The sequence below is a fragment of the Oncorhynchus nerka genome, linkage group LG23 (assembly GCF_034236695.1).
Source record: "Oncorhynchus nerka isolate Pitt River linkage group LG23, Oner_Uvic_2.0, whole genome shotgun sequence".
NCBI lineage: Eukaryota > Metazoa > Chordata > Actinopteri > Salmoniformes > Salmonidae > Oncorhynchus > Oncorhynchus nerka.
The window spans coordinates 41,577,478-41,599,678 of record NC_088418.1 but is presented as its reverse complement, the minus strand read 5'-3'; the positions used below and the strand labels follow the sequence as shown (position 1 = coordinate 41,599,678).

The window sequence follows — 22,201 nt, the reverse complement described above, 5'->3', positions numbered from 1 at the left end:
AAACAACCTGAGGATTGATTATAAAAAATGTTTGACATGTTTCTGTGGACATTATGGATATTATTTGGAATTTGTCTGCGTTGTCGTGACCGCTCTTTCCTGTGGATTTCTGAACATAACGCAACAAACCAACGGAGGTATTTTGGATAAAAAAATCATCTTTATGGAACAAAAGGAACATTTGTGGGTAACTGGGAGTCTCATGAGTGAAAACATCTGAAGATCAAAAGGTAAACGATTAATTTGATTGCTTTTCGTGACCAAGCTACCTGATGCTAAGTGTACTTAATGTTTTGTCATGCGATCGATAAATTTACACAAACGCTTGGATTGCTTTCGCTGTAAAGCATAATTTCAAAATTTGAGAGGACAGGTGGATTAACAAAAGGCAAAGCTGTGTTTTGCAATATTGCACTTGTGATTTCATGAATATCAATATTTTTTTGTAATATTATTTGACTGTGGCGCTATGCTATTCAGCGGTTTCTGATGACAATTATCCCGCTTAAGGGATGGGTAGAGTCAAGAAGTTAAGCAAATATCTCATATTGCACTCTAGGGTCAGCATAGTCTGAAAAGGGCTGCTTGGTTGGGGGAAAAAATATTTCAAACTACCATCTCAGCAACATACTTATCTATGCCTTCTCAGTGCATAGGTACAGCCCAACCCAGGGTATTATGACTTACCTGTAGCAGGGTGTAGGTGGAGTTCTTCTTGAGGAAGGTGCGTGCAGTCCTCTCCCTCCAAGCGCGGGCCGAGGCCACCTGGGATTCGACCTGGGGCAGGGGATCCAGCCGGACGGGGATGGAGCGACCCCTCGCCAGCAGGCTCTCCAGCTGCTCCAGGTACGCATAGTTACTGCCACTCTGGAGGGAGTGAAACACACAGGGGAAACACATAGGGGGAAATTAATCATGTCGATAAAAAAAAAATTGATGCATCGCACAGTATCACCCTTTCCATTCATCACTCATGATCTGATAAGATAAATTACAAACTTATCTGGTAACAACAACCATGTTTCCATCCAACTATTTATATGCAGTAAAGTTTGGATAAAAAAAATCTAATAATCATGACAGGCCTGATGGAAACAGTATAAATCGCCAGTAAACTTCCCAAATTTCGACAGTAAAAAATACAGGGGATAATTGTTTTGTCGGTGAAATAGATAAATAGGACCAATGCAGTGGAAATGCTTGGATGCGGATTTGTTGATGGTGTTACCATCATGTTGCAGTAAATAATATGGTTGTGTAGTCCTCCCAGTATGTCTTGGAAAAGCATTACAGTACAGTTTATTAGGCTACAGACTACATAAGTTATGAACTTCACAGGGTGGTGAAAGTGCACAGTGATGAGGAGCTTGTTGCTTCTTCCCAACATATATTGAGGGTCTTAATTTTATGCTGGGGACATGATGATCGGTGCTTGGCTGTCAAATAAAATGATCTTGCTCTTATCCATAATCTCATCATGAAGCCTACCCTCTGCTTTTTATATGCGAGCTGTTTACTAGAGCACAAGTGCCAAGAGCAGATTGGGCACATTTGTTGTTTATCGCAGACTTTGAGGCAAAACCATCGACAGAGTTAAAAAAACGGGATGGAAGCACATACAGTGGGGCAAAAAGTATTTAGTCAGCCACCAATTGTGCAAGTTCTCCCACTTAAAAAGATGAGAGAGGCCTGTAATATTCATCATAGGTACACTTCAATTATGACAGACAAAATGAGAAAAAAAAAATCCAGAAAATCACATTGTAGGATTTTTAATGAATTTAATTGCAAATTATGGTGGAAAATAAGTATTTGGTCAATAACAAAAGTTTCTCTATACTTTGTTATATACCCTTTGTTGGCAATGACAGAGGTCAAACGTTTTCTTTACGTCTTCACAAGGTTTTCACACTGTTGCTGGTATTTTGGCCCATTCCTCATGCAGATCTCCTCTAGAGCAGTGAAAACCTTGTGAAGACGTAAAGAAAACGTTTGACCTTTGGCCGCCTTTCCTTCCAGTTCTCTGCTGCCAATGACTGGAACGAATTGCAAAAAATCACTGAAGTTGGAGACTTCTATCTCCCTCACTAACTTTAAGCATCAGCTAGCTGTACACAGCTTTTTTATTATTTACTTTTTTCTCTTTTGCACACCAGTATCTCTACTTGCACATCATCATCTGCACATCCATCACTCCAGTGTTAATTTGCTAAATTGTATTTACTTTGCGACTACGGCCTATTTATTGCCTAACCTCACGGCATTTGCACACACTGACTTTTTCTATTGTGTTATTGACTGTACGTTTGTTTATTCCATGTGTAACTCTGTTGTTTTTGTGTCGCACTACTTTGCTTTATCTTGGCCAGGTTGCAGTTGTAAATGAGAACTTGTTCTCAACTGGTCTACCTGGTTACATAAAGGTGAAATAAATAAATAAAAAATAACCCGGAGGAACCAACGTATAGCTGGCGACCAAACCCAGACGCTATAGCGCGATGGGACAAGGAAATCTCGAGTGCCAAACCCTCTTCCTAACGACGCTGGGCCAATTGTGCGCCACCTCATTGTTCTCCCGGTCATGGCCGGCTGTGACACAGCCTGGGATCGAACACAGGGCTGAAGTGACACCTCAAGCACTGCAATGCAGTTCCTTAGACCGCTGCTCCACTCGCTTAAAAATCTTTCGACAAATTGATGGAAACCTAGCTAACGTAAGCTTTTAACAAATGAGCAAGCCGTTCCATTGCATATAAACAGAGCAGAGCGCATCACATACAAATATTTAGAGATGCCTGCCTATACTGTAGCTACATCTGTATCACATCACAAATTGAATCTATACTCATCAGTAATTACCGTGTGACGCGACACTACCTGAATAGCATCCACCTTGGCACTCCACTCCTTGGCCTTGTGCAGAGCCTCTCGGAGGGCCAGGACATTGGGCAGGTAGGCCGGGATGTTCCTGGCCTCTATCACAATGTTCTCTAGGGTTAGCATGCTGTGCCGAGGCCTGGGGGAGGAGAGACAAGAAATAATGGATTTAGATAAATTAATCTCACAGGCATCCTTTGATGCAATATGCTAAACAGGAATTGGGTCACATTCAGAAGGGGTAAAATGTTTTGAAACCGAGTGAAACTACCTGAACTTGTCTAGTAAGACCAATTTGTTAAACATTTTTGCGAAGGTGTACACTATTGAACGCGACCCAAGCATATGACACCAAAGCTATAGGCAGGTGACTTAAGAACCGCATTATCATATTCGCATTTACCTGGCCTGTAAGGCAGATGAGAGAACTGTCCTACAGGTATGTAATGTGTATCTTCATCATTACCTGGCCTGTAGGCATGCGCGGGCCTTGTCCTCCCATCTCTCTGACACAGTGAGTATCTCCTGCAACTCAGTCATGGCCTTCTCCACAGCATGGTGTGGTGCCAGCCCCACCCCAGAGTCTATCAGCCGCTTCATCAGCTCCAGGGTCACCCGATGGGGCTCTGCCAGCATCACACGCACCTAATCATAACAAAACGTTTCAATTGAATATTATTCCACTCCCAGAAAACAATTTTAGACTGCTGAAGAAACCACACAAACAAGCTGAGGTAAAAAACTAATGTACAATAATATCATCAGTCATCACCTCATCCAGCCAGCGGGCCTGCTGCAGCTCCTGTTTGAGCCTGGGCAGCTCAGGTAGTTCCACATCCAGACCTCCACCCAGGTCTAGCAGGGCCTGTAGCTTGGAGGAGTCAGGCAGCTCGTCAGCCAGGGCTACCTGGGCTCTCTCATGGAAGTCCTCCACGTTCTCTAGTAACTCCTGGGGGAGGGAGGGATATGGTGTTATATACTAACAATCAAGGACTACTAATCAACGAATACTGGTTTGGGGACAGCTTCAGTGATGTAATACAAATAGAGTAGGATGTCAGAGGAGGAGAATTCCTGTACATCTCTTAATAATGGCCAGTGACTATTATGTTTGGGACTTACTTTGACCTGTCGAGCCTGTCCAATGACACAGGGCAGTTTGAACAGCTGCTCTACAAAGACCTTCAGCTCCTCCACTGTCAGCTTGTTACGAGTCCTGCTGCTCTCTGGACGCTGCCTGGTACTTGAATACAGAGAGATATACTTTTGAGTTGATTTATTACTCACAGGTAGGGGTATAAACGTTAAAATGGTGCTCGAGGTTATGTCCCGATGTGCGACCCTTCTCCCAAAGTGCGCACTAGCACACTCTCCCTCACAGATTCTTTGGTGTAAAAACAAAGGAGAATGCTTGCACCGATCCAATGTTTTTAAATCCATGGTGTGGAGTGTGCAAGTACACAATTCAGGAGAAGAGAACAGGGACATAAACTTCAGTGTGACATAACAGCGGCGTGTGTGTGTGTATCTTGTACTCTACGGACCTGTGTCTCTGCTTGCGGCTGAGCAGTAGCTGGGCCACAGAGGAGCAGGTTTCGGCCTCCTTCACCATTTCTCTCAGCCGACGGAACAGACTGTTCTCTGGGTACTTCCTGTCCTCTGCATCCTCCAGAAGAACCTTCAACTCTATCAGGTCTGACAAAGGGAGAGGAACAGAGACACAGACAGGAGAGCAAGAAAGATAAGAATAGAGGAGAGAGCAACATGAGGCATGGGGAATCGTAGTACAATTGTTCTAATATTGTGCAGAGTATTTCCGCCTTTACAGTATAGATAGTCCACCTACCTTTCTTGTTCTTGTGGTCAGCAGCTAAGGCCTCAGTGACCCGCTTGGCCCAGGTGTCATAAGACTGGGCTCTGGACTTCACCCCATACAACATGGAGGGAAACTCCTCCAGATCATAACGGTAGCTGGAATACAAAAGAGACAGAGGAGCGTCAGCACCTATTTAATATTGATTGCGCTATGGGGTTAGTGACCCAGATTAAACCTATTCATAAATTAAAAAACTACTTTCAGTGGAGATGAGATTTATTCTGGGCCAGTGAAAATACATCTTGTTAGACTTCAGTGCACCTTTTGACATTATCAATCATAGCCTGCTGCTGGAAAAACTTGTGTTAAGGCTTTATACCCCCTGCTATAATGTGGATAAAGAGTTACTTGTCTAACAGAACACAGAGGGTGTTCTTTAATGTAAGCCTATCAAATATAATCCAGTTAGAATCAGGAATTCCCCAGGGTAGCCATTTAGGCCCCTTGCTTTTCAATTTTTACTAATGACATGCCACTGACTGAGTAAAGCCAGAGTTTCTATGTATGCGGATGACTCAACACTATACATATCAGCTACTACAGCGACTGAAATGACTGCAACACTCAACAAAGAGCTGCAGTTAATTTCAGAGTGGGTGGCAAGGAATAAGTTAGTCCTAAATATTTCTAAAACTAAAAGTTCTGTATTTGGAACAACACACTCACTGAACCATAAACCTCAAATAAATAATGTGGAAATTGAGCAAGTCGAGATGACTAAACTGCTTGGAGTAACACTAGATTGTAAACTGTCATGGTCAAAACATATTGATGCAGTTGTAGCTAAGATGGGGGGGAATCTTGTCTATAATAAAGCGATGCTCTGCCTTTCTTAACAACACTATCAACAAGGCAGGTCCTACAGGCCCTAGTTTTGTCGCACCTTGACTACTGTTCAGTCGTGTGGTCAGGTGCCACAAAAAAGGACTTAGGAAAATTGCAATTGGCTCAGAACAGGGCAGCATGACTGGCCCTTGGATGTACACAGAGAGCTAATATTAATAATATGCATGTGAATCTCTCCTGGCTGAAAGTGGAGGAGAGATTGACTTCATCACTACTTTTATTTATGAGAGGTATTGACACGTTGAATGCACCGAGCTGTCTGTCTAAACTACTGGCGCACAGCTCAGACACCCATGCATACCCCACAAGACGTCTCTTCACAGTCCCCAAGTCCAGAACAGCATATGGGAGGCACACAGTACTACAGAGCCATGACTACATGGAACTCTATTCCACATCAAGTAACTGATGAAAGCAGTAAATTTAGATTAAAAAACAGAAGAAAAAAAACGTATGAAACAGCGGGGACTGTGAAGCAACACAAAATTGGCACAGACACACAAAAACACGATAACTTTCACATGGATTTAGTACTGTAGATATGTGGCAGTGGTGGAGTAGGGGCCTGAGGGCACACAGTGTGTTGTGAAATCTATGAAAATATTGTAGCGTTTTAAAATTGTATAACCTGCCTTAATTTTGCTGGACCCCAGGAAGAGTGGCTGCTGCTTTGGCAGGAACTAATGGGGATCCATAATAAACACAAATACATCCAAGTCCTCACTGATGCATTGACAGGTAAAACTACTGTCATTAATCAGTGGGCTCTTATGGGGGCTTCTGAGCAGTACAGAGTTCATAACTACTCTACTTCATTCATCCATCCATTCCTTCTCACCAGAGACACTTGTAACTCCTTAAATTAATTTATTCACTCACTCAAAAACCAACCCACTCACCCACCCAAAAACCAACCCTCTCTCCGTAATAGAGCTGGGATGATAATAATTATCGACACCGACCATACCAATCACTTATCGGTCATTACGATAAGTAGCCTATATGTAAAGTTTGAAATGAAATAAGTTTGTTAATATGGGTGATTCTTAATAGGACAATTGATAGCTACAACCATTAAACTAGTAGTAGTACAACGGATAATAAAAACTGGCGCACATTCTTATGAACTTATGTCCATATCACCCAGCTGTACTCCTTACCGTAGACACTTGTTTCCCAGGGGACAGTCACAGAGTTCCTTGGCGTGGTGCAGACAGACGAGACGCTCTGGGCTGCAGGGACACGTCAGAGCCGACAGGAAACATGTGGTCTTACACTTCTGACACTGACGCTCGTCATCAGGGACCAGCTCAAACACCTCCTGCTCCGAGGACAGCACACCCTGCAGTCACGGAGGGAAATCGCAATCAGAAAACAATCCACTTTAACTAGAGTGGGAGGACGAATGTGAAATTACATAATTGATTCACTTTTGGGGTGTTAATTTGAAACATGTCTTTGGGATTGTGTGATGTCAACATTGTTGTATCGTGTATCATCATAATGTATTCCCAAGTAAACCCCGCTTGCATTACTTCACCCTCTCTGTCCATCCTGTAAAGTTTCCCTAAAATGGCAAAAAGTTGTTTATATAGAAATCCCCATTGGGCCCTGTCCCTCACCATCTCCTGCACGGACTTTCTGAGCCGTGTCTCTTCCTCCATCATCTCTCCCATCTCTCTGAAGACTGCAGCAGCCAGCTCCACATCCAGGCTCTCGGGGTCGGCAGCCATCTTGCACAGCAGCTCCTCGTGGGAGAAGACACAGTAGCGGTGGAGCCGCCGGTAGTGGGCCACACACTGACGACCCATCGGGAGCTGGGAGGGAACGGGGACACAGAGAGAGAGAAGAGAGAGAGACAGAATGTCAAAGTCTTTAATCGATTCCTTGGATCTTTTCTCCTAGCCTCCTCAAAATATCAAGGAGAAGCAAAGAGAACATTGGAGGGGGAATATCTAAGATGATGGTGAAACTAAGACAGCATTGCGGCCAGTAAGAAGGGTATATAATACTTGACTTAAAATAATTTAATTAAGCTCCCAACGTGGCTTGGGCGGTATACCGGGGTATTTGGAAATAGCCACGTGATGGTTTTCCAATACCATCAATAGCATTGAAATTATTTGTTTTGTTTTTGTTGTTTTTTTAATTGAAAATTTGAAGCTACTTAAATAAATACCTGCAGTCAACTTGCGCAATATGTTAGGAGATAGAAGATTGTGCTCTGCCATTTCACTAGTCACATAATTTCTCATTATGAAGCGTAACGGTAGTCCCCAGTCACGTTGTGTTTGTTTGCCTTGTGAGTCACTGTTGTGCAGCATGCACCAGGTGATCTAGTTACAGCATAAAATTCACGACTTAATCTTTGCCAGCTAGATATCATAACTAAGTTAACTGTCTAGAATATGCTAAAAGCTCTTGCAGTTGTGCATATGGTTTGCTAATTTAGTAGCTAGTTGGCTAAGTGGTTAGCTTCTTACAAAATCAAGCATTCACTTAGTAACAGCAGAGAATCCCCTCCTGGATCAAAAGCCTTGCTGTCTAAAATTAGTTTTATTGCACGCATCATTTTTGAGTTAAGTCAACAACTATAGAATATTTGCAATGCGCTCGTTCACTACGGGATTTTACATGTACTTGTTAGCATTGCTAACCTTCAGATTAAAGAGAATCAGTTGGGTTTGAAAACAGTCCTGGTATTATCGAATCTCCCAGTATGGCACAAGGTCGGTATGAAGGTATGATAATCTGGATACAGCCCAAACCAACTTCCAATTTCAAAATTCCAATTCAACATTCTGGTAATATTTGTTAAAACACAAACACTTGTTAAAACTTTAAACCCACCCAGTCTGCAGTACAGAAGTTGACAGCCTCAGCAAAGTTGTATCCCTGGTTGAAGCCACTGTGGTAGGCTCTGGGAAAAGTCACCACAAATTCCCCTGCACACTGGTTGGTCCGGAAAACCTGAGTGGTATAAACACACACCAGTAAGACACAATGCAGACTTGATCTCGTAAAAGCAGTGTTGGTAAAAGTACTCAATTGTCATATTTGAGCAAAAGTAAACATACAGCGGGGCAAAAAAGTATTTAGTCAGCCACCAATTGTGCAAGTTCTCACACTTAAAAATATGAGAGAGGCCTGTAATTTTCACCATAGGTACACTTCAACTATGAGAGACAAAATGAGAAGAAAAAAAAAATTACATTGTAGGATTTTTTATGAATTTATTTGCAAATTATGGTGGAAAATAAATAAATATTTGGTCAATAAAAGTTTCACAATACTTTGTTATATAATATATATATGAAGTTGGCAATGACCGAGGTCAAATGTTTTCTGTAAGTCTTCACAAGGTTTTCACACACGGTTGCTGGTATTTTGGCCCATTCCTCATGCAGATCTCCTCTAGAGCAGTGATGTTTTGGGGCTGTTGCTGGGCAACACGGACTTTCAACTCCCTCCAAAGATTTTCTATGGGGTTGAGGCCACTCCAGGACCTTGAAATGCTTCTTACGAAGCCACTCCTTCGTTGCCCGGGCGGTGTGTTTGAGATCATTATCATGCTGAAAGACCCAGCCACGTTTCATCTTCAATGCCCTTGCTGATGGAAGGAGGTTTTCACTAAAAATCTCACGATACATGGCCCCATTCATTCTTTCCTTTACACGGATCAGTCGTCCTGGTCCCTTTGCAGAAAAACAGCCCCAAAGCATGATGTTTCCACCCGCATGCTTCACAGTAGGTATGGTGTTCTTTGGATGCAACTCAGCATTCTTTGTCCTCCAAACACGACAAGTTGAATTTTTACCAAAAAGTTATATTATGGTTTCATCTGACCATATGACATTCTCCCAATCTTCTTCTGGATCATCCAAATGCTCTCTAGCAAACGTCAGACGGGCCTGGACATGTACTGGCTTAAGCAGGGGGACACGTCTGGCACTGGCGTAGTGTGTTACTGATGGTAGGCTTTGTTACTTTGGTCCCAGCTCTCTGCAGGTCATTCACTAGGTACCCCCGTGTGGTTCTGGGATTTTTGCTCACCGTTCTTGTGATCATTTTGACCCCACGGGGTGAGATCTTGCGTGGAGCCCCAGATTGAGGGAGATTATCAGTGGCCTTGTATGTCTTCCATTTCCTAATAATTGCTCCCACAGTTGATTTCTTCAAACCAAGCTGCCTACCTATTGCAGATTCAGTCTTCCCAGCCTGGTGCAGGTCTACAATTTTGTTTCTGGTGTCCTTTGACAGCTTTTTGGTCTTGGCCATAGTGGAGTTTGGAGTGTGACTGACTGACAGGTTGTGGACAGGTGTCTTTTATAGTGATAACAAGTTCAAAAAGGTGCCATTAATACAGGTAACGAGTGGAGGACAGAGGAGCCTCTTAAAGAAGAAGTTACAGGTCTGTGAGAGCCAGAACTCTTGCTTATTTGTAGGTGACCAAATACTTATTTTCCACCATAATTTGCAAATAAATTCATTACAAATCCTACAATGTGATTTTCTGGATTTTTTTTTCCCATTTTGTCTGTTATAGTTGAAGTGTACCTATGATGAAAATTACACGCCTCTCATCTTTTTAAGTGGGAGAACTTGCACAATTGGTGGCTGACTAAATACTTTTTTGCCCCACTGTAGCTAATAGAAAATGACTCAAGTAAAAGTATTTGGTTTTTACATATACTCAAATATCAAAAATATACTTAAGTATCTAGAGTTAAAGTAAAAGTATAAATAATTTCAAATGTCTTATATTAAGCAAAACAGATGGCACAGTCCTGGTTTTTTTATTTTATTTATGGCTAGCCAGGGGTACACTCCAAAACGCAGACATAATTTACAAAAATTAAGCATTTGTGTTTAGTGAGTCTGCCAGATCAGAGGCAGTAGGGATGTTCGCTTGATAAGTGAGTGAGAACTGGACCATTTTCCTGTCCTGCTAAGCAAAAACGTAACAAGTACTTTTGGGTGTCAGGGAAAATGTACGGAGTAAAAAGTAAACCATTTTCAAAAGTAGTCAAAAATATGAAAAGTACAGATAACCCAAAAAACGACTTAAGTAGCACTATGAAGTATTTTTACTTAAGTACTTCACAATACTGCGTAAAAAGGGGCAAGGGGCAGTATGATTCAAGCATCCAGGATCAGATCCCCCACCCCTGTCCATATAAACATATTCATTGTGAATCAACTGGCAAAACTGTTCCTAGATCAACACTCGTACTCTGAATCACTTGATACATATGGCCACTGATGAAAACACACACTACATACAGGCACGCCGTGCTCCATGAGGACGTTGGGATTCATGATGGTGACAAGCTGGTGCAGCAGGTCAGGCTGAGAGTCAAACAGCTCTGGGGCCAGCTTCTTCATCACGGACTCCAGCTGCTCTGCCGCGTGGGCGGGGACACCATACCACGTCTTAGGCTCCCCCCTGGAGAGAGAGGCAGAGAGAAAGCATGAGAGGCAGAAAGAGCGTGAGGGGCAGAGAGCGAGAGGGGCAGAGAGCAAGACACAACAAATCCAGAATTGATTAATTTCTTCAGAAACACGTTGATCTGACAATGGTGTCTGTGGTCTGACAGTGAATGCACTAATGGAGGAGGGGTCAATGTCAGTGATGGCAAAATCGACTACATTTGTCCCAAGAGCTGAGCAGTAAGTAAACCGACCTAGAGTCCCCTCTGATTCTACCATTAAGCATGTACAGGCCTAAGGCTCGACAGAGATGCACTAACATTCTAGAGCAATATTGCCATAATTGGGTCCTGGCAGTACATTTCCAAAAAATGAAAATCATGATTTTCTAAAACAAAAAAACAGATGTCAGAAACACAAATATAACTTCACCCTGAACACCACCATAATTGAACACACTAAAAATTACACCAACCTTGGACTGACCATATCTGCATCGTGAAACTTTAATATGACAGCGAATGCACTCAAAGAAAAGGCATTGTATGCAATAAAAATGAAATTATTCAAAATCAACATCTTAATTAGAATTTGGCCATAATATTTGACAGTGTAATCCTATCAATAGCTCTTTACATAAGTAAAGTTTGGGGGCCACTCAAACTGGAATTTAAAATGTGGGACAAACATCCAATTGAAGCCCTACATGCAGAATTCTGTCAGAAAAATCTACAAGTCCCTAGAAATACACCAACTAATGCATGTAGGGCAGAATTGGGCCGCTTTCCAGTAGTAATGAAAAACAGAAAAGAACATTACATTTTTGGCTACATCTAAATTCAAATCCGAATTCAAGTATGCAATTTTAAGAACTTAAAACCCAAGAGGTGAGCCCAGAAACGAGCCCTCTCAGTCAGCTGATGTTGGACCTAACCAACCAAGCTGACACCAGCAGTGCTTAAAAGAAAGAATTCCAATAAACAAAATCATGAACCAATCAAAGGACTCATATTTACAACAGTGGAAAAACAATACAAATCCCAAAGCGTACTAAATTGCTATCTGACCCTAAACAGAGAATATGAATTGGCTGATTATCTCTACTCTGTCAGAGACACGAAGCAGATCCTTACCAAGTACAGGCTGAGTAACCATCAATTGGCAATAGAAACTGGCAGATATAAAAAGACATGGCTACCCAAAGAGGAGCTATGATAACTGCATGACAGGGGAGGTAGAGACAGAGATGCACTTTCTCCTTTACTGTGATAAATATTCCTCACAAAGAGATTCATTATTCACAGAAATGGCGACATTTAATCCAAAATTTAACTTATTAAACCCAGAGGAAAAACTCAAAATACTCATGTGCGAAGGAGCAATGGCTTCTCTTGCATTCAAATATACATTTGCCTGCCATAGCCTGAGGGACACTGAATAATAACATCTGCATAGTAAACAGTAACTTACTTATTATTAGTATTATTGTTGTTTATCATTCCAAATAGTAGTGGTATGAGTGGTAGGGTGATGGTAATGATAGCAGTTTAGTGATGGTGGTAGTAGTAGTAATGATGATGGTTGTAGTACTGATGTAATGGTGAAGATGACAGTTATTTAGTTATAGTTTCATTTTCCATGTTTAGCTTTTCATATTTATTACATTTCTACTATATTGTTATTTTTGTATTTCATTTTGTATTATTATTTACTGTTTTATATTATTATTTGTTATTGTTTATAATTGTATTACAATGTATATTGTATAAGTTGTTGCTTTGGAAATAATGACAATGTTTTTCATGCCAATAAAGCACCTTGAATTTGAATGAGAGAGACAGAAACAGAGAACGACAGAGAGACAGACCGAGAGAGACTTTATTTTTTATTGAATTACTGACCAGGAGGCTCTAAGAAACTTCAGGCCCTCAAATTTAGAAAAGCATGCAGACCTGATGGCATCCTAAATGAGATGCTCAAACTCACTAGTGCAAAATTTCAATTGGCTATATTAAAAAACTGTTTAATTTGATCCTGAGTGTAGCTTATTTCCCTGACATCTGGAATCAAGGACTCATAACCCCAATCTTTAAGAACGGAGACAAATTTGACCCTAATAATTACAGAGGCATTTGTGTGAACAGTAACCTGGGGAAGGTTTTCTGTAGTATTATAAAATGTAAGAGTTCTAGATTTCCTTAATAAGCACTATGTCTTGAGTAAAAGCCTAATTGGATTCATACCAAAACATCGCACGACTGATCATATTTACACCCGACACACCCTGATAGATAAACATGTCCACCAAAATATATGCTTGCTTTAACGACTTCCAAAAAACATTTGATTCTATTTGGCATACAGGACTGTTCTACAAAGTTATTGAAAGTGGTGTAGGGGGTAAAACATGACATTGCAACCCTGGCGAAGGGTCGCAATCTGAGCCCTGCATTCTTCAATATTTACAATAACGAATTCTAGAAAAATTCTCAGCCCCTGGTGTTAGTCTTCACAATTCAGAAGTTAAAATGCCTACTCTTCGCAGATGACCTATACCTGCTGTCCCCCACAGCACATGGCCTACAGCAGAGCCTGGACCTGCTAGAGCAGTACTGCCAGACCTGGGCCCTGGCAGTAAACTCCAAAAAGACAAAAATAATGATTTTCCAGAGAGAAGATCCAGAGCCAGTCCTCAATTGGTACAAAATATTTAGAGTACTGCACACACTACAATTACTTAGGTTTAAAAATAAGCTCAACTGGACATCTTAATGAGGCAGTGAATGAACTGAGAAAGCACACAGAGCATTCTACGCCATTAAAAAGCCAATTCAAATTGAAATGCCGATTAAAATTTTGCTAAAACTAATTGAATGTCATTGAACCAATTGCACTTTATGGCAGCGAGGTGTGGGGGTCCACTTGCAAAACAAGATTTCATCAAATGGGACAAACACCCCATTGAAAACCTGCATGCAGAGTACTGTAAGATTCTACTACATGTCCAGAGGAAAACTACAAACAATGCATGCAGGGCAGAATTAGGCCAATATCCACTAATAATAAAACTAAAAAAAGAGCAAATAAGTTTTGGAAACATCTACAATACAGTGACCCCCTCTCATATCACTACCAACCCTGCAATACCAAGAGCTGAGCAAAGAAAATAGTCCTCTCATCCAGCTGGTCCTGGAGCTGAGTTCACAAACCTGTTCTACTAACACACTGAAGCCTCAGGACCAGAACATCCAAACAATCAGAATAAACCAAATTACTTCAGTCAAAACAAAAACTACATTGCTTATTGGGAAACACAAGCACAAAGCAAAATGCAGTGCTATCTGGCCCTAAATCGAAAGTACACCCTGGCTAACTATTTGACCATGGTTGCTGATCAAAACCTTAGAAAAACCTTGACAAAGTACAGACTCAGTGAGCACAGCCTTGTCATTGAGAAGGGTAGACACATGAAAACCTGGCTCCATGTAGAGGAAAGGCTGTGCAGCCACTGCACAACAGCAGAACCTGAGAAAGAGCTGCATTTCCTGACAAAATGTGAAAAATATAAAACAATTAGAGAATGACATTACCCCAAATTTGAAACCCTTATTCAAGGTTTCATAGACCTCTCTGATGAGAGTAGGCTACCCGTCCTGTTGGGGGAGGACGCAGACAGCTGTGGGTTGGCAGCGCATAACATTGCTGCCTGCCATAAGTTGAGGGACAGTGTCTGACAGACCAATCAACCTACACATGTCCTCTACTGTATGCTTATTGTTCAATGTATGTTTATTTTGACCCTTGGTTATTGTTGTTACTGTTGTCCCATTGACAATTTTGATTCTCATTTTTTTTCATATTGTAAATATCCAAAATAAGCATTTGCAATATGTACATTGTTACGTCATGCCAATAAATGACATTTTCAGACGAACAGACGGGCAGACAGACGGGCAGAGAGAGAGAGAGGGAGAGAGGGAGGGAGAGGGGCAGACAGGCACAGAAGACAGTCAGAAGAATGAAGATGGGAGTACAATCTTCCCACTGAGGACCGTGTTAAGACATTTTATGTATGTCCTTTGGACTAAAATAAACAGTATTACTCAATATTTGGGCAAGCGGTCGATTTAGGACAAGGCATTTCTGTTTGTTACTTTACCAGTGCAGGAAGTTGATGGAGTAGCTCCAGTGGTCCTCGATGTGCCAGCAGAATGAGGAGAAGCACATGCCCACGTAGAGCCAGGGCACCTTCATGCCAGAGATATCCACGTTTATGTGGGTAAGGACCGACTGCTCCAAAACTGGCATGTTGTTCAGGTTCCAGCCTGAGTTGGCGTACTCCTACAGAAGAACAAGACAGAGGTGATGGAAGTTACTTACTGGTCAAAAGTAACATAAAAGCCGTTAAGGGCGTGGATTTCATACCGTAGCTCTTTCTCAATCTTAGCACGATCCCTTGTGTCCTCTCTCTACTCCATAAAAGGCATTAGAGGACAAGGTCCGAATGTAGGAACAACGGATCTTCACCTCCAATGCGTTTTGAAAAGGCGGCGAAAGACTAACGAGAAAGAGCCTGGGTCCTTTGTCCAAGTTGGTGCAGTTACCTCTTGGTCTCCCAGCAGCCGTCTCTTGCCGTCCCTGACAGGGAAGCCACTGCCCACCTCCTTAGAGCTGATGTCAGCTCCATACTCCACAATGACATCCTCCTCGATGGAGCTCACCAGACGCCAGAACTCCTTCTCCACCAGCTCTGTCGGCACCATCTGGGGGTGCAGAGAAAGGAGAATACAAACACATGCATTGTTTACATGTGATTGGACATTAGTGGGAGAGAAAGGATAGATGTTCAACTTTAAACAGCATGAAGGATGAAAACATCACCCAAAGACTGTGGGTCGACACCATCTGACTTGATTTTGAGATACAGACCTAACCTGAACATATGTATTCCAAAAGCATAGATGTTTTTTGATTCTTGCCTATAACTCAAGGTGACCGTTTGATTTTGATACGTACGTGCACGGGCATGTTGAAGTAGTCTGACTTGAAGTGGTCAGCCATCTCTCCAAAGCTCTGGAGGGTGTACTCCCTCACGGCTTGCTCAAAGCCAAACGCCTCCCGCGGCTTACTGCACTCCTGCAGGGTGAAACGGGGTGAGACAGCCAGTGAGAAAACATCATCCTATCCCATAGTCCTCAACATGATTTATGTACAGAACCAGGCAAAAGTTTGGACACCTACTCATTCAAGAGTTTTTCTTTATTTTTACTATTCTTTACATTGTAGAATAATAGTGAAGACATCAAAACTATGAAATAAAACATGGAATCGGGTAGTAACCAAAAAAAAATAAAAAAGTGTTAAACAAATCAAAATATATTTTATATTTGACATTCTTCACCCTTTGCCTTGATGACAGCTTTGCACACTCTTGGAATGCTCTCAACCAGCTTCACCTGGAATGCTTTTCCAACAGTCTTGAAGGAGTTCCCACATATGCTGAGCACTTGTTGGATGCTTTTCCTTCACTCTGTGGTTCAACTCATCCCAAACCATCTCAATTGGGTTGAGGTCGGGTGATTGTGGAGGCCAGGTCATCTGATGCAGCACTCCATCACTCTCCCGCTTTGACAAATATTCCTTACAGAGCCTAGAGGTGTTGGGTCATAGTACTGTTGAATAACAAATGACAGTCCCAATAAGCACAAACCAGATTGGATGGCGTATCGCTGCAGAATGCTGTGGTAGCCATACTGGTTAAGTGTGCCTTGAATTCTAAATAAATCACAGACAATGTCACCAGCAAAGCACTCCCACACCATCACACCTCCTCCTTCACGGTAAGAACCCCACATGCAGCGATCATCCGTTCACCTACTCTGAGTCTGACAAAGACACAGCAGTTGGAACCAAAAATCTCAATTTTGACTCATCAGAAACAAGGATAGATTTCCACCGGTCAAACGTCCACCGCGCATGTTTCTTGGCCCAAGCAAGTCTTCTTATTGGTGTCCTTTATTAGTGGTTTCTTTGCAGTAATTTGACCATGAAGGCCTGATTCATGCAGTCTCCTCTTGACATAATATGGACTTGGTCTTTTTCCAAATAGGGCTATCTTCTGTATACCACCCCTACCTTGTCACAACACAACTGATTGGCTCAAACGCATTAAGAAGAAAATCAATTCCACAAATTAACTTTTGACAAGGCACACCTGTTAATTGAAATGCATTCCAGGTGACTACCTCATGAATCTGGTTGAGAGAACGCCAAGAGTGTGCAAAGCTGTCATCAAGGCAAAGGGTGGCTACTTTGAAGAATCTTTGTTGTAATTCTCCTTGTGATTTACATTTTTGTATGTATGCACTAAATATGGTGATGTTGTGCTGTTTGAGATGACACATTTTCCGAAAGGGACACAATAAAGAAATAATTATAACTCAAACAACTTCTGCAAAAAGCTTCCATCAAGTCAGCTGTCATGTATGTTTCTCAAGCGAGGAATCGGCTTCGGTGTGGGTAGTGGAAGAGTCACCAGAGTTCCATACCTCAGCGACACACTTGGGGCATCGCCAGTCCCCCTTGGGAACATCCTGTAGGGGCGGAATCAGACAGAAGGTGTGGTAGCTATCATCACAGCCGTCACACAGCAGGAGGCGATCCTCCTCGTCGCCTCGCCCACACATCAGGCACATGTACAGGTCAATCTGGGGGATCTTGAACAGGAAATACAGAACAATAATAATCAGTCAAATGATTACTTTCAAAAAGTGGTCCATGCAACTAAAAACATGTTTTGCGCCGTTGTCCACTAGTGATTCATTTGTAAGTGAGTAGAACAGGACAATACAGACAGAAAAAAAGTGGAAATCAACTCACACTTACAAAATTGAGATTATAGAATAATAGACAGACACATGAGGAAGTTAACTGGTGACACTCACAAAGTTGACCTCCAGGGTCTCCTTGCGTGGTCGCATCTTAATGGCGAAGGCCTGGGCCTTCAGGTGACGCTGCTTCTTATTCAACCCATCTTCTTCTCATGTAACACAAGAGAATAGAATTGTTCCAATAACGAGCTGAGGAAATTGACATTACACAACTTTTACCCCCCCCAAAAAAATATAGAAAAAAACATTACACACTAATTATGCTCCAAAACATTTAATGGGTATAGCAACCAACGTTTCGGCACACAGTGCCTTCTTCAGGGTTACATGGTAAATGATTGAACCAGGTTATGTAGACAAACAGTGCAATTAGTGCAGCCAATGAACAGTGAAGGGAGTATCATAGTAATTGAGGTAATGAGGGATGAGCAAATGGAACTGTTAAAAAAAAAACTAATATTTTACAGCATGCCAAGATGTAAATAATTGTAATGTATTCATCATCTTATGTCAACATGACTAGATATAATAGAAAAATCTTGGTCCACCGAGAGTAGTCTGTTCTTTCAACCAATCCATTGGTAGACAAAACAGTGTATTTTTACATGTATAGACACACCCTGTTTGAATGAAATGCACAGAGCTTCTCTGGTGCTTTAAGCACACTGTTGAAATAATTAAAAAATGACACACAAACGACTCAAGAGGGAGCCCAATGGCCACGCTGCGTTAAAGAAAATTACTGTGAGTGCGCCTGTGTGACTGGCACGCGTTCTCACTCCTCTCCAGCGAGCAGGCACTACAGCACAGCAAGTGTTCATCGTGCTGTCCATGCTGAAACTGCAACATAAGTACAGCCATTTAATGTCTTACTTGTTCCTCTGACTGAAAACTTCTGTTACCAAAATTGTTTAGGAAAACAATTCCCTCTCTATTCCATCAACCCCTGCTCTGTTTACGCAATGCATTGCATCCACATGGCCAATAGGCCTGACCTATAGACTATCATAATCACATCAACAAATTGGTTAAAAACTCTGACAGCAAAATGGATGTGGAGGACAAACTTGAAAACGGGGGAATGTTTACTGGTTGCTCAGGAGGGAAAGGGGAAGTCGAATCTGTGGAAGACATTTGACTTAGTTGTGGAAACTACTGGAGATCCAGACAAAAGGAGGGTATAGGAGCAAGCATTGCATGAGTAGTGTGTGTCAAACAGGTGCTGTTAGATTACAATATAATTGTTCTGCCCGTTTGGAACACTGCAAACACTAAATTGAAATCATACCAGAGACTGTTAAAACAATTACTTTTTTTTACTTGTATTACAGCATAGCAAAGATTTACAAAAGCTGAATTTGAGAAATTGCTTTACCAAACATATTGCGGTAGCTTGAGGCTAGGTGCTCAAAGAAATCAGTAGGCTATTAAAAAAGACACTCAAAACAGGCAACAGAAGCAGGATCTGTCTTATTTCTGTAGATATATATGGATGATTAAAAAACAAGGCACATTTAACAGTTATGCTATTGATTATAGGCCTAATTAAGTTGGAGTTTCCTCTTGCCTCAATTTTCATAGTCAATTAGAGCAAAAATTGTTTCCTCGTCTCTTCACTCCGCTGCTGCCTCCACATCTTAGTTCACAACACCAATATGCTGGTTAACTTCGCTATTATGCACATAGCAACATATAGGGAAAGGTGCCAATTCAACGACGCACTGAAGATTGCTTCAGAACGACAGACAGACAACTATCCATCCCAGGAGAAAACATATTTATCATAGTCAAATAGTGGTCACTAATGTTGCACCATTATTCTTACATAACCATTTACAATTTCAGAAGCATGTCAGAGTGATGGACTGCGGGATCCCTATGGCTTCTGCAATGGATTAGTCCACTGAGGCATGTGAATCAAACAGCTGTCTTGTGCACAATAAGAATACAAATCTAGTTTTAGAACACCTACTCATTTAAGGGTTTTCATTTTGACCATTTTCTACATTGTAGAATAATAGTGAAGACATAAAAAAATATGAAATAAGATATGGAATCATGTAGTAACCAAAAAAGGTGTTTAACAAATCAAAATATATTTAAGATGATTCAAATAGCCACCCTTTGCCTTCAAGACGCTTTGCATTCTCTCAACCAGCTTCATGGATGAGGTCACCAGTGGTGTAAATTAGTTAAGTACTACTTTAAAGTATTTTTACTTGAGTATCTGTACTTTTTATATTTGACAACTTTTACTTCACTCCTAATTAAAATAATGTACTTTACTCCATACATTTACCCTGACACCCAAAGGTACATATTACATGTTGAATGCCTAGCAGGACAGGAAAACGATCCAATTCATGCATTTATCAAGAGAACATTTAAGAATAATGGAGGCCACTTTTGGACCTTTAATGCTCCAGATCTGTGCCTCGACACAATCCTGTCTTGGAGCCCTACGGACAATTCCTTTGACCAGAAATAGTTTAATTTTAAAGTACTACTAAGTAGTTTTTGGGGTATCTGTACGTTATACACTGCTCAAAAGAATAAAGGGAACACTAAAATAACACATCCTAGATCTGAATGAATGAAATATTTTTATTAAATACTTTTCTTTACATGGTTGAATGTGCTGACAACAAAATCACACAAAAATGATCAATGGAAATCAAATGTATCAACCCATGGAGGTCTGGATTTGGAGTCACACTCAAAATTAAAGTGGAAAACCACACTACAGGCTGATCCAACTTTGATGTAATGTCCTTAAAACAAGTCAAAATGAGGCTCAGTAGTGTGTGTGGCCTCCACGTGCCTGTATGACCTCCCTACAACGCCTGGGCATGCTCCTGATCAGGTGGCAGATGGTCTCCTGAGGGATCTCCTCCCAGACCTGGACTAAAGCATCCGCCAACTCCTGGACAGTCTGTGGTGCAACGTGGCGTTGGTGGATGGAGCGAGACATGATGTCCCAGATGTGCTCAATTGGATTCAGGTCTGGGGAACGGGCGGGCCAGTCCATAGCATCAATGCCTTCCTCTTGCAGGAACTGCTGACACACTCCAGCCACATGAGGTCTAGCATTGTCTTGCATTAGGAGGAATCCAGGGCCAACCGCACCAGCATATGGTCTCACAAGGGGTCTGAGGATCTCATCTCGGTACCTAATGGCAGTCAAGCTACCTCTGGCGAGCACATGGAGGGCTGTGCGGCCCCCCAAAGAAATGCCACCACACACCATGACTGACCCACCGCCAAACCGGTCATGCTGGAGGATGTTTCAGGCAGCAGAATGTTCTCCACGGCGTCTCCAGACTCTGTCACTTCTGTCACGTGCTCAGTGTGAACCTGCTTTCATCTGTGAAGAGCACAGGGCGCCAATGGCGAATTTGCCAATCTTTGTGTTCTCTGGCAAATGCCTAACGTCCTGCACGGTGTTGGGCTGTAAGCACAACCCCCACCTGTGGACGTCGGGCTCTCCTACCACCCTCATGGAGTCTGTTTGAGCAGACACATGCACATTTGTGGCCTGCTGGATGTCATTTTGCAGGGCTCTGGCAGTGCTCCTCCTGCTCCTCCTTGCACAAAGGCGGAGGTAGCGGTCCTGCTGCTGGGATGTTGCCCTCCTACGGCCTCCTCCACGTCTCCTGATGTACTGGCCTGTCTCCTGGTAGTGCCTCCATGCTCTGGACACTACGCTGACAGACACAGCAAACCTTCTTGCCACATCTCACATTGATGTGCCATCCTGGATGAGCTGCACTACCTGAGTGTGGGTTGTAGACTCCGTCTCATGCTACCACTAGAGTGAAAGCACCGCCAGCATTCAAGTGACCAAAACATCAGCCAGGAAGCATAGGAACTGAGAAGTGGTCTGTGGTCCCCACCTGCAGAACCACTCCTTTATTGGGAGTGTCTTGCTAATTGCCTATAATTTCCAGCTGTTGTCTATTCCATTTGCACAACAGCATGTGAAATTTATTGTCAATCAGTGTTGCTTCCTAAGTGGACAATTTGATTTCACAGAAGTGTGATTGACTTGGAGTTACATTGTGTTGTTTAAGTGTTCCCTTTATTTTTTTGAGCAGTGTATTTTTGACTAGTTTTACTTTACTACATCCCAAAAGAAAATTTACTTTTTACTTAGATTTTCCCTGACACCCAAAAGTACCCGTTACATTTGGAATGCCTAGCAGGACAGGAAAATGGTCCAAATCACGCACTTATCAAGAGAACCTCCCTGGTCATCCCTACTGCCTCTGATCTGTCAGACTCA

General features: G+C 42.1%; 1 protein-coding gene across 7 annotated transcripts in view; it reads right to left on the bottom strand.

Moving 5' to 3' along the window:
- LOC115106848 (lysine-specific demethylase 5A-like) overlaps positions 1-22,201 on the bottom strand; it is a 43,755-nt gene that overhangs the window by 10,721 nt on the left and 10,833 nt on the right. For 3 of the 7 annotated variants that reach the window (XM_029629990.2, XM_029629992.2, XM_029629994.2), the window contains exons 7-22: positions 17,974-18,068; positions 17,578-17,745; positions 16,046-16,165; positions 15,634-15,792; positions 15,189-15,370; positions 10,883-11,045; positions 8,450-8,569; positions 7,222-7,416; positions 6,760-6,941; positions 4,724-4,848; positions 4,422-4,572; positions 4,000-4,120; positions 3,650-3,826; positions 3,344-3,522; positions 2,860-3,016; positions 688-867 (exon numbers count right to left, since the gene is read on the bottom strand). In XM_029629990.2, coding sequence (XP_029485850.1) covers positions 688-867; positions 2,860-3,016; positions 3,344-3,522; positions 3,650-3,826; positions 4,000-4,120; positions 4,422-4,572; positions 4,724-4,848; positions 6,760-6,941; positions 7,222-7,416; positions 8,450-8,569; positions 10,883-11,045; positions 15,189-15,370; positions 15,634-15,792; positions 16,046-16,165; positions 17,578-17,745; positions 17,974-18,068 — 2,474 coding nt within the window. The remainder of the gene's footprint in view (positions 1-687; positions 868-2,859; positions 3,017-3,343; positions 3,523-3,649; positions 3,827-3,999; positions 4,121-4,421; positions 4,573-4,723; positions 4,849-6,759; positions 6,942-7,221; positions 7,417-8,449; positions 8,570-10,882; positions 11,046-15,188; positions 15,371-15,633; positions 15,793-16,045; positions 16,166-17,577; positions 17,746-17,973; positions 18,069-22,201) is intronic. The other 4 variants (XM_029629991.2, XM_065008121.1, XM_029629993.2 and 1 more) reach the window with 3 other exon arrangements.